Here is a 15,929-nt window from a genome sequence, read left to right as displayed (position 1 = left end):
ATTGTGGGGTAGACCATTAACGATTAATGTCTACTTTTGTGAAATTTACAAATAAGGGTATTTTACCAATTATTTTTAAACTTTTTTTGAAAATAGAGGAGGTAAATGCCAAATAGCAAGAAGCTTAAGTGACTTACTATTTACTAAGACCTGTCACAAAGTTTATTTAGTAGGTGGTTAGAAGCTGCTACAACGAGAATAAAATCTATTCTTTTGCTTCAACGCGACTTCTTACAAATCTTAAAGAATTATCTAAAAATAATAAAATAGGGGTGGGTACCGAAAACCAGAAGTTTGATTTTAGAACATCAAACTAAAAAGATATTTTTATGTAAGAGTCTGATTTTGCCAGATTCTATTTCTTTAGCAGGTAAAAAACTCGTAAGCTTAGTTTTTTTCTGTAAAAATTTTGATTGGATTCATTTTGTTAGTTTGCAGCTTGTGTCATATTTGCTGAAACTTTTATTGTGAAAGTGATATTTTTCATGAAATCTAAATAGATATATTTTTTTCTATCTACAGATCTATCTTTAGATGATATAGGTTTCATACATAATATTTACGCGGGTATTTACTTTACTTATTTTAAAAGTCGTATTCATTATTAACTTGGGTCACTGTATATGTATCTAATATAATGCTATAACTCTAAATCGACTCAAATATAAAAAAGTAAATTAATATAACATAAGTATTGTGCAGAAAATGATAGTATTAAAACAAGTATATTTTACATTCGCATTAACCTCAAGAAAACCTATGTAAATTTCTGACCACTCATAATAATAAAAAAAAGTAAAGAGAAGAAGAGTAAACATCAAAAAGCAGATAGTTGAAAAAATATAACAAATTGATACAGTAATCAAAATTAATTATAAGTAAAAGTATGCCACATTGAGCTGCATGCAGAGTATATATTTTTGTATAATATTTTTTAGTCTCATTATGAAAATAAAAAGTAAAAATGTATCTAACTAAAAGGTTGTAAAAATAGGTCTAATATTTTTACAGAAGAGGAAATACTTATAATAAACTACCTAACTATTTGTTACAAAGTATTATAACTGGACCAGAAATAAATATTACAAACTTTGTTAAATTTTTTTTTAAATAATTAAAAAGTGTGTCGTAGAGAAAATATAGCAAATTCTTCATGCCAAGTGATGTCAATGCAAAAAAATCATTTCACAAGCAATTTTTTTTCAATTAATCTAAAAATGAAAAATAAATATATATGCAATATATATATTTGATACTAAAATGGAGTGGCGCAGTAAATATAGGAAAACTTTGAGTGGTCCTTGCAAAAATGCACATCACAGGGCAGAAACAAATAGAACAACATGAAAGACAAAAATATCTGAACGTTTTTAAATAAAGTAAAATTTATTTAGTTTTTTTTTTTAAATTTCAGTTTACATCAGAAATTCTAAAATGAAAGCCATAAAAATGTTTTTGTAACCCACCTTGCTGTTGGCGAATAATAATCCCACGCCTTCCATGCAAACTTGGAGTAGTCCTCCCTCGCCAGTTGTCATATCTTGAACTGGGAATTCGCCTCCTAATTCGGGAACACTCTGGATATTGCCGCTACGTTCTATTGCCTCCTTTATGCAATAGTAAACTTGCTTACACTAGAAACAATTTATTTACTTAAAAAGTAAAAGTGTGTAAATAATTGCCGATTTAATATTTATGAATGCCAAAAAATAAATCTCAAGATTTGGTAATACATAGAATTGTAGTAAACAGCAACAAAATTATGGTCCATCAGCGTCAATCATTTGTTATTTTTTTTTTCAAATATGGATTATTTAATAAAAATAGCATTAACGTTCCATTCGAGATGTTCTATGAAGGCGACTGTACTGCGAATACTAAAAGCATATGTAATTTATTGCCAAATGGTAGTTTAAACCAGGTATTCCAGTATATCCCCAAATCATATAAAGAACTCTTCATGTTTAATGAAGGTTGATTTCATTACTAACAATTTCCTAAGAATGCTTGGATTTATTAATAGACGTACCAAACAATTTAGAAACAATAATACTTTAATGACACTTTACCATGTTAGCAGTCGACTATCCTTGATACTGGGAAAATTGAATGCGTACAGAACAAATACGTAATTACCCGCCACGTGTTCAATAAATTTAATTGACTGTATTTCTTAAAACGGACCGCCCCCAAAACTTGTCATCCCACCTAATCCTTCTACTATTGGTCCATTATATATCGCCTGACGGGCATTGTTTTATGCCCGTGTACAAATAAACTATTTCGGTCAGTTAATTCAGCGTAGTCTCCTAGACGCCACATGTTCGTTTGTGTTAGAAACATCGTGTGATCTGATATGGCCGGTCCGTCGAAAAGAATACGTTTTGAGAACAATAAGTTTGAAGAAACTGTTCTACAGTGGTATAATGAAGTTGATAGTGATATTGACAGTGCGCCAGAAGATGAACTTATTGAATCTGAACACGACACGGCCTCTGACTTTTCTGAAGAAAACTGTAATGAAAGTGATAGTGATGAAGACAAAAATACTGGTGATTCTGAAGTTATGGAAGGAGAAAAGAAATATTTTTACGGAAAAAACTGTTTCAAGTAGTGCACTAGTGAGGTAATTCCTTCGTCACGCGTAAGAAAACATAACATAGTCATGAAGGTTCTAACTGTAAAAGTAAGAGCTCGCGACCTAGGTAACAGCGCAGGTCCTATCTCGGTATGGAATCTATTTTTCTCCGATGATATTTTAGAACAGAATTATATGGATAAATCACAAACTCTTCCAAATACGTTTAAACTACAAGGATAAAAACAGTATCAGCCATGTAAGAGATTTAGATAAATTTGAATTCAAAGGTTTCCTAGGTTTGTTGATTTATACATGGGTATTCAAATCAAACCATGAAAATATAAAAAAAGAAGTTTTGCTACCGATGGATCGGGCAGAGAAATATTCCGGGCAGTAATGAGCCAAAATAGATTTGCAATTCTATTAGCTGCTCTGAGATTTGATAACCCTGAGACAAAAATTTATCGTAAGGAAGAAGACCCAACAGCAGCAATTTCTGAAATTTTTACGAAGTTCATTAAAAACTGTCAAGACTGTTATGGTATGGAAGAATCAATGGCAATTGATGAGATGCTCGTTAGTTTTAGGGGGAGAACCTATTTACGGACCCAGGCTGTTATACGCCTCGCTAAACCTTTTTTTGGGAGTAATCGGGATGTAACAGCTAATTGGTTAACCTCCATGGAGCTTGTAGATGTTTTGCCTAAAAATAAACTTACCTACGTCGGAACAGTTAGGAAAAATTAAAGAAAAATTCAAACGGAGTTCTTGCCAAACAAAAAGAGAATATTGGGATCATCATTATACGGATTTCGAGAAGAGATCACCATGGTTTCCCATGTGAGTAAGCCTGAAAAATCGGTAGTCTTAGTTTCTTCTATGCATCATAAGGAATTTACTGATTCGGAAACACAAAAGTCAGAAATCATCGCCTATTATAATCGGAATAAGGGAGGTGTAGATACAATTGACGAGAAGTGTTCTAAAAGTTCTTCGAGCCGACGCACCCGTAAATGGCTTGCGATATTCTTCCGTATACTTGACATTTCTGTAATAAATTGATATATTTTACATCAATGTTTTAAGGACAACGTAGCAGTTCGGGAAAAATCAGTGTTTGCAAAAGAACTAGCAGCTGACTTAGTTCGGCAAAACATGGAGAGGCGCCAGAAAAATCCTCGAGTACCTCGCGATATACGCAGCACTATTAGTAGAATTTTGGGAATACCAGAAGTAGATCAACTACAAGCTTCAAAAACGCAAGAGATGTTACTTATAACCACGAGCAAAATACTGTATGACAAAGTATTTATGTGTGCAGTGTAAACGTGCAATTTGCTTACAATGTTCGAAATCATTATGTAATATGTGTACAAACAAACGAAATATTTAGCTCTTGCAACAAGGCAACTTGGTTAGGTTTTAATTGATTTTTAAGTTGGATTTTATAATATACTACTTTTTCAACAAAGTTGTTAAAAAATATTACAATATTTTCACTTTTTTGTATAAGCCGAATTTAAATTTTCTTTAGAGTAAATATTGTGTTTAACTTTATTACTATTACTATAATTGCATTAAGTATCGTTATTTTTAGTAGAAGTAAGCTCATTTTTAGTCACTACAAAATTCCAAAAATAAAGTAAAAAAAACGACCGTCAGTTTGTTTATTTTTGACAAGTAGTCTGTCAGACGACACATGGATGTTTATGCAAAAAATTCTCACATGGTGGGTTAAGGGTTAATTTAAATTACTTCGCTTAAGATATCGACAAATCGTTATAAATATAATATTTTTATATAACATAGTTAATGCAAATATCGATTATATGCATATATGTTTAATATTATCAATAGCTATTATCAATAACTTTTAATTCCTGTTATTGTAATATGTGGCCACCTTTTTTTTGGTCAATTAATTTGTTTCCAAATAGCAATAAATGAAACAAATAAATAAATAAATATATTTTCAGAAGAAGACACCTTTGCATTAAAATGACATATCACAAGTAGATCTTTATTTTTAAAATACCCCTGGAGTTAGTTTTTCAAAATCAAAATAGCGGCAGTATGACTCTTGTTAAAGAGGTACGATTAAAAAAAAATCCTTTGAATTTATGTTCTGAAATGTTTTGAATTCATAGATAGAGGGTGCTAATTTTTTTAAATTTTTTAGCATCTGCTAAAAATTAATGCAGCAAAATCTGTTACATTAGCATTATGTAGTGAAAGCATAAAAAATAATGTTCTTGAAAATCCTAACATAGAACTTAATTCTAATTTAATATCAATAAAAACTCTGCTAAAAATTTAGGCTTTATTATTAACAGTAAAATAAGGTATAAAAACATGTAACGTCTAAACTTACTTAAGAATCAGTTATTTAGCAATAATTAGAAGCTACCTTAATGAAGATACAAAAAAAAAATTAACCAACAGATTATTGCTTTCACATAAGAATTTCTGTGCTACTATATATGGATTCTGTTTCAACTTTTTGGATATTCAAAAAATTAAAATTTTACAGTAAATTGCCTACATATTCGAAACGGAAGATTTCTACACTCGTTATTCAAATTTTTTTCAAACTTCTAAAGTATGAAGCTCCACTCTACTGGGCTAATAAAAATGTTTATAGAGCAGATCTACAAATTGTTAATATACGTAGAAAACATCTTTTAACCTTTCCTTTTCCTACTAAAGATATAGTTAAAAGATTTTTCCATATAATGTATTGACATAAATTTTGGATTTCTCTGTTCAACCGACATTATTTGAGAAACGAATTAAGGACTCCGATGCGGTGGTGTTGATAAATATTTATTTACTCTAAATCTATATATGTATATATTCCATTAAATTATGTTAATTTTTATTGATTCTAAAGTTATAAAGGATATATTAAAAAATGACTTTTACATTAAAAACTTGCGACTCGTGTATAGAATTCAGCCGCTACTATTACTCCTGTTCAAGAAGCTGGTTGAAAACCAGGTTGGTTTAAAAAATAAAGCGAAGAAAAAATAAATTTAACTAGGCCTTCTAGAAGAAGACAACCAAATGTCTGATAAACATTAATTCCAAGATAATTTTTTTTTAATTGTCCGAGATTCCAAACTTGGCAAGTAAAAAAAAAACTGTGTCAAAGACAATAGTTATAAATTTAATAAAAACCGTTACCTTTTTCGTATAATACTTATGGACCTGCGTTTGCCCTCCAGTACGCTTCCACAAGCAAAGCACCTTATTCTTCGGGCTATACGTCATATTGACCAGCCTTTCAAACCACCATCTTTCAATGATAACTCCATTTGTTGATCTGATTACAAGTCCATCATCTCGAACCTCTAAAAAGCGCAGATCCCCAGTACAATCAATTCCTTGATGAACGGTAAAACTTTGTCTATGTAGGGTTCTAGATCCTAAAGGTTTAAGGTCAATGTCGTTTCCATTCTAAAACATAAATAAAATATGATAAGAATATTTTAAATTATCTTTTTAATAAAACTTATTAGAAGGGTTAAGGACTTACCAAATTGTGAATTTGATCTAACAAAAGGTTAATTTCTTGACTATAAACTAAACCAATATGGCTTTTTCCCAACAACCTTCGAATTTTTCGCTTAATTTCCTCCTTCGTGCAGTTTAGCATTACTAATATTGCTGTTAAATTGTAAAGGAACGTTGCTAATAGTCGATCTTCTTCGTGCTCCAGCCTTTTTCTCTCTGTGTCACTTAATCCTTTGTAACGTTCCATCATTTCTCGCGCCCCCTAAAATAACAAAACAATATTTAAAATCATCTAAGCAATATATGGAATTGAATATTATGTACCTGGTCCATGCCAGTCATATCCCTTTCCTGCGACACAGCATCAAGAAACGCATCCTCCCAAAACTGCATTTGGTCCCAAAGATGCGACCGTTCCTTACCTAATAAGCCTTCAAAGAGGTAAGTTCTTACCGCGTCGGGTGAAGGCGAGGCAGCGGTATTTACTATATGACCACCATGGTATCTAAATCCTGTACTAAGTGAAGATTTGCTTGACCAAACACTTGAAGTACGTTGCTTGGGAAGTTTAGGAAACTGGTACAACAATATTTCATTAACAATTTAATTGGCAATAAAATTAACCTACCTGTAGTGTTTCTACCTCTGTATCTGATACAGTTGAACGAAATGATGCATGATTCCCACCCCTATGAAGGCCTCCGGCTGGTCCGGTAGTGATAGAACCCGGTGATATGGTATCTCCAGACCCATGAAAAGTTCCATCAACCTAAATATAGTTGGATGTTTTGCAAAAAACTTTTTTTAATTGATAAACTTACATCTGAATCAAATGACGTTAATTTGCTTAACAATAAGTTTTTCTTTTGGGTTATCATATCCTTGAAGATGTCAGTGGCTGATTGCTCCTTATCAGAGTCCGCTTCATGTATTAGACGAACCTCCGGAGGTTCTACAATTTTTCATGAAATCGTTAAATTTTTGAGAGAAGATTGAAGTGAATATACAATCTTACCAGCTTGAGATGATTTTCTACTATCATTCTCCCAGTCTGATGACTGTAAAGAGTATCTTGGACTTTGGGGGGATTTGGGACTTGAAGCCTAAGATAAAGAGTGTTTTTAGTTCCTGAAGAATTGTGGTATAGGTTTTCATACTAATACCGGGTGTCCCAAAGATATACCGACAAAGTTCATGGGGTGGAAGGGGACATCAAAACAAATATTTTTTGTTCAGTAACCATACAACCGCAAATGAGCCGTCTGAGCTCTAAAGCAAAAAAACTGTTTTTGCTACTAATATTTTGTGCATTAACTGAAGCGCTTTTCACAGTGCAGAAAACATTTATTTATCATCAACATTCCGAACAATCCCAGCTTAGGATCGTCAAAAACTGTTGGTTTTAGTTGACATTTGTCATAGTTGACATTTTCACCAACTTGCATTAAAATGGCAAATAATTTCTCATTTAAAGAACTTGCCGATATGCGTCTGGCTTTGTGCACTGGAAGAGAAGCAGCTTGCTTGTATGAAGAGAGATATCCAAATCGGAGGCAACCTCATCATACAACCTTTTCTTCTATCCATCGTCGCCTTGGAAAGACTGAAACGCTAAGACGTCCTGGTGGAGCTGGTCGTCCAAGAATATCTCCTACAGTTCAGATTAAAGAAGAAGTTTTACACCGTGTGAAAAATAACCTCCAAGTGTTCGTGCAATTGCATACCAGATAAAATCATCTACAAATTCAGGATATCGAATCCTCCAGAACTTTTGTACCTCTTTAATTTACAACGCATACAAGCTTTAAATCCTGAAGATTATCCACACTGGTTAGGTTTTTGTCAACGGTTTGTAAATCATAGTGAGAGTTTAAAAGAAAATTGTTTTTATATGAGGTATGTTTTACGCGTGATGGTTACTTTGATACCAGGAGCAGCCATATTGGGCATGATGAAATACCGCACGCCTTGGCCCCCAAAAAACATCAACAACAGGCTGGTATTTTTGAAGAGAAGGTAATTGTTTATTTGTTGCCTACTCATTTGAATATATATATTTACTTCAATTTTTTATAAAACACTTTGCCTCAATTACTGCGAAACATCCCTAAAGACTTGACAAATAACATGTGGTTTCAATATGACGAAGCTCCCCAATGGTGGATTGGAGGAGGAGATCCCGTTCCATGGCCCGCGCGTTCTCCTGATATCAACCCCCTAGATTTTTTTCTATGGCGTTATCTCAAAAGTTTGGTCTACGAAATACCTGTTCCTAATGAGGAACATCTGCTAGCAAGGATACTGGCCGAATGTACCCATGTAGAAGTTATTCATAGAATGTTCCAAAGAGTTCGCGCCTCAATGACCCAACGGTGCACTCTTTGCGTTGAACCAAATGATCGTCACTTTAAGCAACTATTTTATACAATAATTCGTTTGTTAATAAACAAAATAATAATTAAACTGCACTGCAAACGGTGATTCAGATAATGAGCAAAATAATAGTACCAAAAAAAGTTCTTTTGCTCTAGAGACCAAACGGCTAACTTGTGGACATACTGTCAGGAATTTCTTAAGAATATGTTAACTTGGCAACGTCGCCCGTAATAGTGACAGATATCGATTAGCTGTTTTAAAAAAGAGAGGGTTATTGATTAGTAGAGTAATTGTCTGTATTCGACCTATTAACCCAGTTTTTCACATTACATTATTGTCAGTTGTGGTATTTTGGCTGTTAAATAATCCGTAGGGTGGATTGTACCCGGATTTAACTTACTTTTGTTTTTCATTACATTTTAGTACGGTGTATATTTCACGAAGTTTGTGTATATTTTGATCGGACATTTCAACTCATTATATGGTGCTTTATAATCGGGAGAAATAAGTGTTTTATTTTTTTCTAATTGCAAATTCTTCTTTGCGAACCGACGTGAACCTTTAAGCGGGTAGCTTTCTGGGGCGCGTTCTAACACATACGTTTACTGGACAAATAGTTTTTGTTTTGGTGTCTTCTACCACCGCCCAAAAGTTTGTCGGAATATTTTTGAGACACCCTGTATAAAAATGGTATGATATTTTTTTGAAAAAAAGAGTCAGTTTGTTCTTATATCGTCATAAAATTATTCAAAAAATTCAGCGGTTGGTTGCAAAATGCGATATCGATTTCATTGAGAGATTCATTACATTCCCAAAAATTTACAAATTATCATAAACTCTTTATTGTCCTATTTCTAAATGGAAATGACATATATTTCGCTCGCTATTAATCTGAAGATGCCTCTTTGGGCGAAACACGAATCATCTTTGATTAATTAATGTAAGCTAATACCATTAACATTTTATGATCCTTATAAAAAAAGAGAGTTTAAAAACAATGGAAAATAAATAGAAGCATGTACACTAATTGTAATGTACTGAAAAATTCATAACAACAAAAATAAAGAAAATTAATAGATTTTAAGAAAAGAAACAACTTGGAGAAAAAGGAATAGAAATAAAGACCTCGATGAAGAGTATTATACTAGATTAAGATTATATTATAGCTTATTGTTTGTACGTTGATTGGATTGGGTTGATGAATATGTATTTTTGTATTGAAATAGTACATGTAACTGCTTAGAATAAACAATAGATTTTATAGAAACTCTGATCCATAACTTAGAATTACTTTTATTTCCGCAATCTTTTTAAAATAGGCCTATGCTAACTGATATGATCGCAAAATATCAATTACTGTACTTTGAAGAAGCAAACTACTGAACACATAAGTTTTCACAAAGTAGATAATGAATAAAACAATATTATTTAATTTTTTTCTTAATATATCAATTCAATTATTTTTTACCTGAGTTATATCAGCAGATGCTGAGTCGCCGACATCTTTGGTCCAATAGTGTGTATGAGCAATTTCTTGCATTTGAAACACCGATGCCATACCACCAAGCCCATAATTACTAAACGTGACTTCTAAGCCATGTTGGATCGCTTGTAGGACTTTTAACATACCTTTCCATACTGGTTTAGGGACACACTTAAAGAATTAAACGAAATTAAAAGTTTTAAGAGAATATTTTCTAATATTTCAATATGTTACTTACCACATCATCAATATGATCATCAGGAGCTATCTTTTTATCAAGAGTTTTGTTAATTTTGCTAACTACAAAGTTACGATAGGTTTCTTCTTCCATTAGTTTTTTTAGTCTATTAAATTTGAGCCAACCTACTCCTTCACCATCAAGAACACTTGTGATAACCTAAAAAAATAGTTTTTATCGTCGGTGTCAATCATAACCTAACCACCACTTACGTCTTTCAAAAATGCTTGATTATCACTATTAGTAGCAGTTTTATCCATGCTTTGCCTCCTTTGCATCTCGTCCTGTTTCTTGGGTACATGTTTAATAAGAGGACTTTTTTCAACAATACCTTTAGGCCCTCTCTGGAAAGGGCCAAACAGACTTGATTTTGTTTCTTTCGGCTTGTGTGATGACTGGTCCTGCCTAAGAATGCAGAAAGTACAATCACATTTTAACAAAAAAAAAAAGAGAAATACCTAGCATCCTTCTTGTTTCCAAAGAAATCTGAGAATATGTTGGTAGTACTTGAGGCAATGCCGTTGAGGTCAGACTGTATGTTTGAAAAAAAATCTCTACTGGCACCTGCTAACGCTGAATGAGCTACAATAGAGGTGGTACTGCTTGTTGAGTCTCTCCTAGAATCCGGTCTATTGAAGGAATCATTCTGAAATTATTTTAAAGCTTTAGTAAATTGGTCAGTAATTGGGCTAATTTCTTTAAAAAAAAGTAGTTTTCAAAAAAATCAATATTAAAAACTTGAGTTAAATAAAATTTATAGTCTACGTACTCTCAATAATCCTTTCATTTGTACAGCTTCTTTTGCAGATTTAGTCAAATCCCCAAATGTGGATTTTCCAACATACGTTAAATCATCAATAGTATTTTTGCTCATTGCAGTAGCTGACTTACTGGCTTCGAGAGCTGATTTACTTGCTTCATGCATACTTTTTGTTGCTTCTTCAGCTGCTTTTTTTGCTTGAATAGTCAGCTATGGGAAATATATATTATGCATCAACAAGAGTAAAGTACATAAATTGAATTAATAGTAGTATTATGATGATATTGTTTTAGAGGGAAACTTCTAGAGCGCCGTAAATTTAAAAAGTTAAGAATTTATTTAGTTAATTACTTTCATATATAAATGAAGATACTAAACCTATCTTACTAGTAGAAGATCATGATGACATTATCCATATAGATTTTTTGGTCATAGTCATCCCCAGAAATGTAAAATAACTATTTACTAGAAAACAATTAACTTCTCAATCTGAAAGCAAGTGGCAGTCAGTCCAATACTAGCAGGGAAACTTTTTTCTAATTTACGACAAAAAAACATCCTAGTTTGCTTTCAAGGCTAGAAACAAATCTTAAAAAATATCCTTAACTACCGTCAGCCCATCATTTTAGCATCTTAAAACACTTGCAAAATGTACCTACATATTATTTTTGCCACTTGAACAATCACCTGGAAAGACAAAATAAATCTAGAATGACGATGATGGTACTAGTCGTAACTATTTAGCAATATTAGCATTTAAGATACTTCCTTTGTTTCACTCACGTTCTGTTTAATTTAAAAAATTCAGTTTAAGTCCCCAATATTTAGCCCTATAATTGCGAAAAATATTGAAGAACATCTATGAGATACTCAAAAACATGAACATAGGCACTTACGGAATGCAATAAAGATAGCTCCAGGACTCAAGCAACCGTAATTGAATGAAACTACGGACATAACCTATTACCATTATGGAAGCAGAAATCCCTACAGTCCAGATATTGAAGGATGTGTTACCAGAAATATTAAAGAAGAAGTTTTGTTAGTTTATCAGATCTGTAGATTACTTGGTCCTTAAAAAACTATTAAGCAAGCCTACCTTGAAAAGCTATTAAGCTATTTGTATGCAGAATTAAATACATTTTTTGATTGGCTTAATGTTTTAAACTTTAGTAAATATTATCAGGGGTAAACAGAAAAGACAAAAGGAAAAATGCTTTAGTATCACATTAGGTGAAGCAGCTATAAATTTTTTTAGATGCCCTAACATCCAATATCCTAAGTATCCTAAAAAAAATATATTGATCCAAAATATTCTAGATATCCGGGAGTGCCAATAGTTGTAGGAGTAGAAAGAAACAGCCTTCTTCTGACTGGAAATAAAGCTGTAGTCGAGATATATTCTATAAGATGTCTTTTATGGACAGAATGACACTTTCCAAATTAAAGTTTACTAAATGATCTCCATTATCCATATTTTGATATTACTTATTTTAATAAAAATTACACTAAATTTGCTTTTATATGTATATGATTTAGAAAGTAAGCTTATCTACAATGGGAAAATTATTATTATTATATTAATAGGAATTGATATTCGAATGAGGGTGTGAATACAAGGTAAGCATTTCTAATTAATTCTACAATGGGTGTGATCTAATATACAAACGCACCTTATCAAAAGGAGCAAATAAGTGACTCTCTTCTGCTTCATTAAGTTTCTCTTTGGCCTGTGACTTAAACTAAAAGGGTATATAAATTGTTATATTGCGTGTATAATGTTTTTCTGTATAATGTTTTTATGTATTATTACCTTATCCATTTGAGCCAATATTCCATCCTGACTGCTCTGCCGAGTAGTTTCTCTAAACGCTTCTTTTGCTTCTGAAGCGAATCTTTCGAAAATTGAGCCTTGGGAGCCTTGTCGAGTTAATCCACTTGCAGAGCTGCCCACACTGCTTGCAGAATGAATCGGACCTGGACTAGGTGAACCAGAAGAGCCCACGCTTGAAGTTTTTGAAAATACGTTGCCAACGCTTGGTTGTTTTTGAAGTGGTGCTGGTGTAATTGGAGGAACCTTCAAAAATTTTTTTACTTGCGTACTTTTTCAATCTTGATTAATACAAATCATATTACCTTCCTTATTCTCCTAGTAGACACCTTATCTCCCTCTACTGAAGACGCTTCACTTTTTTGATTATTATTACTAACTATTGTCTTAGGTGTAGTTGTAGAGTTCGAATCCGACTCATTCTCAATAGAGACTGTATCGTCCTTCTCAATTTTTTCTTTCGGCTTCTTAACCTCTTCCTTTTTATTAAACTCAAATTCTGAATCCCTGTTAAATGATGGAGAGCTTAGATCAGAATCTGAGCTAGAGCTACTCGAAGAGGCGGGAGATTCGGGTCTTTGCACAGGAGTTTCTCCATCGGGATATTTTAGTTCGGATGGTGGCTTGTAGATACTATCCGCATCGATATTTGAGGAAAAAGTCATGCTTTGAGCAGACGCTTTTCTTTGATCGTGGTAGGAAAGATACCCAGGGGATAGATCAGAGGAAGCCATTTCTGATACGAAATCACTTAACGACGAATAGCTTGAGCTAGTACTCTCACCCTCTTCTGAGTCTGAACCACTTTCATCTGTTGGTTGGTTTTCGTGGCTTTGAATACTTCTTAAGGCACCTTTATTAAAAGAAAAAAACATTCTTTATTTTACAAAATAACAACTAACTATATAATTATTACCATTTAATGAACTTCCATCATCCCAAACAATAAACTTTATGGGTTCCAGAGTATGTAAGTACCACTTGGGTTTATCTCCGATTAAAGCTGGATCTAGAACTCCTGTATGTACTCTTTGAAAGGCAACATTTGTGGGTGTAAGGGACCATTCTGCCAAAAATTCTACAGCTTGTGTCCTGGCAAATTTGTTTAAAAATTGAGAAGCTCTTGGTCTAGACCTTAGGAAGCTGTTTATCTGGAAAGCCACGACAGGTCTGGGGTATAACCGTAGAGTTCGCGTGTGCTCATTAAAGTTCGCTAGTAAATTTTGAGAGTTAAAGAAACGAACCTGAAAGGGATTATGACGTTTCATTACAATTACAACTTTCTAGCAACAAGTTCAAATACCATAGCCACTCTTGTAGCAACATCAACTGAGTCAACATCATTTCCGTAAATAAATGGATTGCCTTGCTGTGTTGGTGAATAAATTCTTGTTGCTGGAGGTGGTAATGGAGATTGTGGAGTGAGTGACATTCTTTGATTTGGTGAACCTGGTAATGAGGCTTCTGGTGATTTTGTAGGTATACCAACTCTGAAATAATTATAAAGTGACTTAAAGTGACTTTTAGAATATATTTTCTTGATATTATGATAGACTTTTAACAACTATGCCTCTATAACCTTACTTGTTTTTGCACAACACTTACCCTAGAGTGGTTTGAGGTGTCAAAGAGACACTGTTTCTTCTTGAAGGCTGTAGTTGTGCGCTATTATTGCTTGGTGTTGATAAATTGGACATCGCCTGTAAGATTAATGCATTCATTACCTTCTTTTAGATATTTTATTAGCACTAAAGTATAGAAATTAAGCAGCTGCATCTACATGCTAAACTTCATGCCAAATAAAAAAAATCAAATATATTATTTAAGCAAAAAAGTATTTCTATAATAAATAAGTATAAATACGTGTTGAGAGTAATACTAATACAAACTTGTTACAAATAAAATCTACTAGAAAGTTAATAAACTAAACCCAAATTCTATATGTATTTTTTCTATAATAAGAATCACGTGAACCCATCATGACTCGGGGCTAGCCGACTAGGGTTATGCCATTGTATGACGTAAGATGTGCAATACAAAAATGCGTGGGTAAGACGTTGATTTTTCGGGAGTTTTCCACTATTTTACAGACTTTATTCTTGGATATTCATGAAAATAATTTTTTCAAATGTCTTCCACCTTACCAAATTTGACAGTATTTTGAAAACGAAATATGCTACGAACATAACAGAAGAACCTCTTACTACAATTTATTACCTCTTTTTTATTCAGAGTGAGGCAAATAATATGATTAGCACTTATGGAATACCATATATGTTATATAGACAATAAAAAATACATTTAATTAATTTTTCTGATCGTACTCAGAATACTGGACTGTCACTATAAAGGAATTAGGCTCGATATAACAGCGATCAATTAACAAGATTCGTTAGTTTCCTTGAAAGTATCCAGAAACATATACTCTTAAGCTTTTGTGGAGGTTAGGTTAGGATGTCGATTAATTTTAGATGTGTTTGCTTGGAAAGAATGAATTATTGATTAACTTTAAACTAATTGAGAAGTAATAATTAGATAAACTGCATTTAGTAGGACACTCGATATATTTTGGGCAAAAATACATTATCCCAATTATCTGGAAACATTCCTTATGATAATACTTATTTAATATTTAAAAAATATCCACTTATGAAAAACCAACCTTATGACAACAGCGCTCATTATTAATGAAGATATTAAGACTTCTAAATGATCTTGCCTGCAATGTTGCGATAATATGCAAGAAGTAGTGGTACTTTCGCTAAGTTTTAGACTTATTTTTTTAAATGTTGTGCTTTATTAGAGGAAAGGAAGAAAGGAACTATAAATAACTATTAAAAATTACTTCTACTGTATAGTATTTTTCGATACAGGATGCTCGTTTTAAGTGATTTATTATGACTATTTCGGAGATAGTTAGAGATCAAATGTCGGTTGAATTAGAAAAAGTTGTGCATTTTTGTGGTTATTAAAGTTGCATATACTCGGTCTCTTACTTTTCATATACACACACATTAAAATTAATAAAATACCTATATAATCTTAGAAGACACTTATGGATGTATAGCATGGTAAACTAGAGGGTGTTTTAATAATAACGCAAGATTTCAGTGTTTAATAAAACCTTGAATAATTTATTGATTTAGA

The 15,929-nt window shown here is 32.6% G+C and overlaps 1 protein-coding gene across 11 annotated transcripts in view; it reads right to left on the bottom strand.

The window, feature by feature from the left end:
* Nucleotides 1–15,929, bottom strand: part of LOC126738352 (MAP kinase-activating death domain protein) — a 116,733-nt gene that overhangs the window by 22,322 nt on the left and 78,482 nt on the right. For 9 of the 11 annotated variants that reach the window (XR_007661305.1, XM_050443633.1, XM_050443632.1 and 6 more), the window contains 18 exons: nucleotides 14,388–14,482; nucleotides 14,086–14,272; nucleotides 13,699–14,026; nucleotides 13,088–13,635; nucleotides 12,765–13,028; nucleotides 12,625–12,693; nucleotides 10,961–11,161; nucleotides 10,650–10,837; nucleotides 10,404–10,596; nucleotides 10,192–10,350; nucleotides 9,939–10,124; nucleotides 7,110–7,197; nucleotides 6,916–7,046; nucleotides 6,723–6,863; nucleotides 6,419–6,670; nucleotides 6,117–6,356; nucleotides 5,765–6,037; nucleotides 1,467–1,634 (listed from right to left, as the gene is read on the bottom strand). Coding sequence is in view for 10 of the 11 variants with exons in the window: in XM_050443633.1 (XP_050299590.1) it covers nucleotides 1,467–1,634; nucleotides 5,765–6,037; nucleotides 6,117–6,356; nucleotides 6,419–6,670; nucleotides 6,723–6,863; nucleotides 6,916–7,046; nucleotides 7,110–7,197; nucleotides 9,939–10,124; nucleotides 10,192–10,350; nucleotides 10,404–10,596; nucleotides 10,650–10,837; nucleotides 10,961–11,161; nucleotides 12,625–12,693; nucleotides 12,765–13,028; nucleotides 13,088–13,635; nucleotides 13,699–14,026; nucleotides 14,086–14,272; nucleotides 14,388–14,482 (3,711 nt within the window). In the remaining variant the exon portion in view is untranslated. The remainder of the gene's footprint in view (nucleotides 1–1,466; nucleotides 1,635–5,764; nucleotides 6,038–6,116; nucleotides 6,357–6,418; nucleotides 6,671–6,722; nucleotides 6,864–6,915; nucleotides 7,047–7,109; nucleotides 7,198–9,938; nucleotides 10,125–10,191; nucleotides 10,351–10,403; nucleotides 10,597–10,649; nucleotides 10,838–10,960; nucleotides 11,162–12,624; nucleotides 12,694–12,764; nucleotides 13,029–13,087; nucleotides 13,636–13,698; nucleotides 14,027–14,085; nucleotides 14,273–14,387; nucleotides 14,483–15,929) is intronic. The other 2 variants (XM_050443640.1, XM_050443643.1) reach the window with 1 other exon arrangement.

Source organism: Anthonomus grandis, chromosome 7 (genome assembly GCF_022605725.1).
Source record: "Anthonomus grandis grandis chromosome 7, icAntGran1.3, whole genome shotgun sequence".
NCBI lineage: Eukaryota > Metazoa > Arthropoda > Insecta > Coleoptera > Curculionidae > Anthonomus > Anthonomus grandis.
Note: the sequence above shows the minus strand (reverse complement) of the source record. Positions and strands in the feature narration are given on the sequence as shown.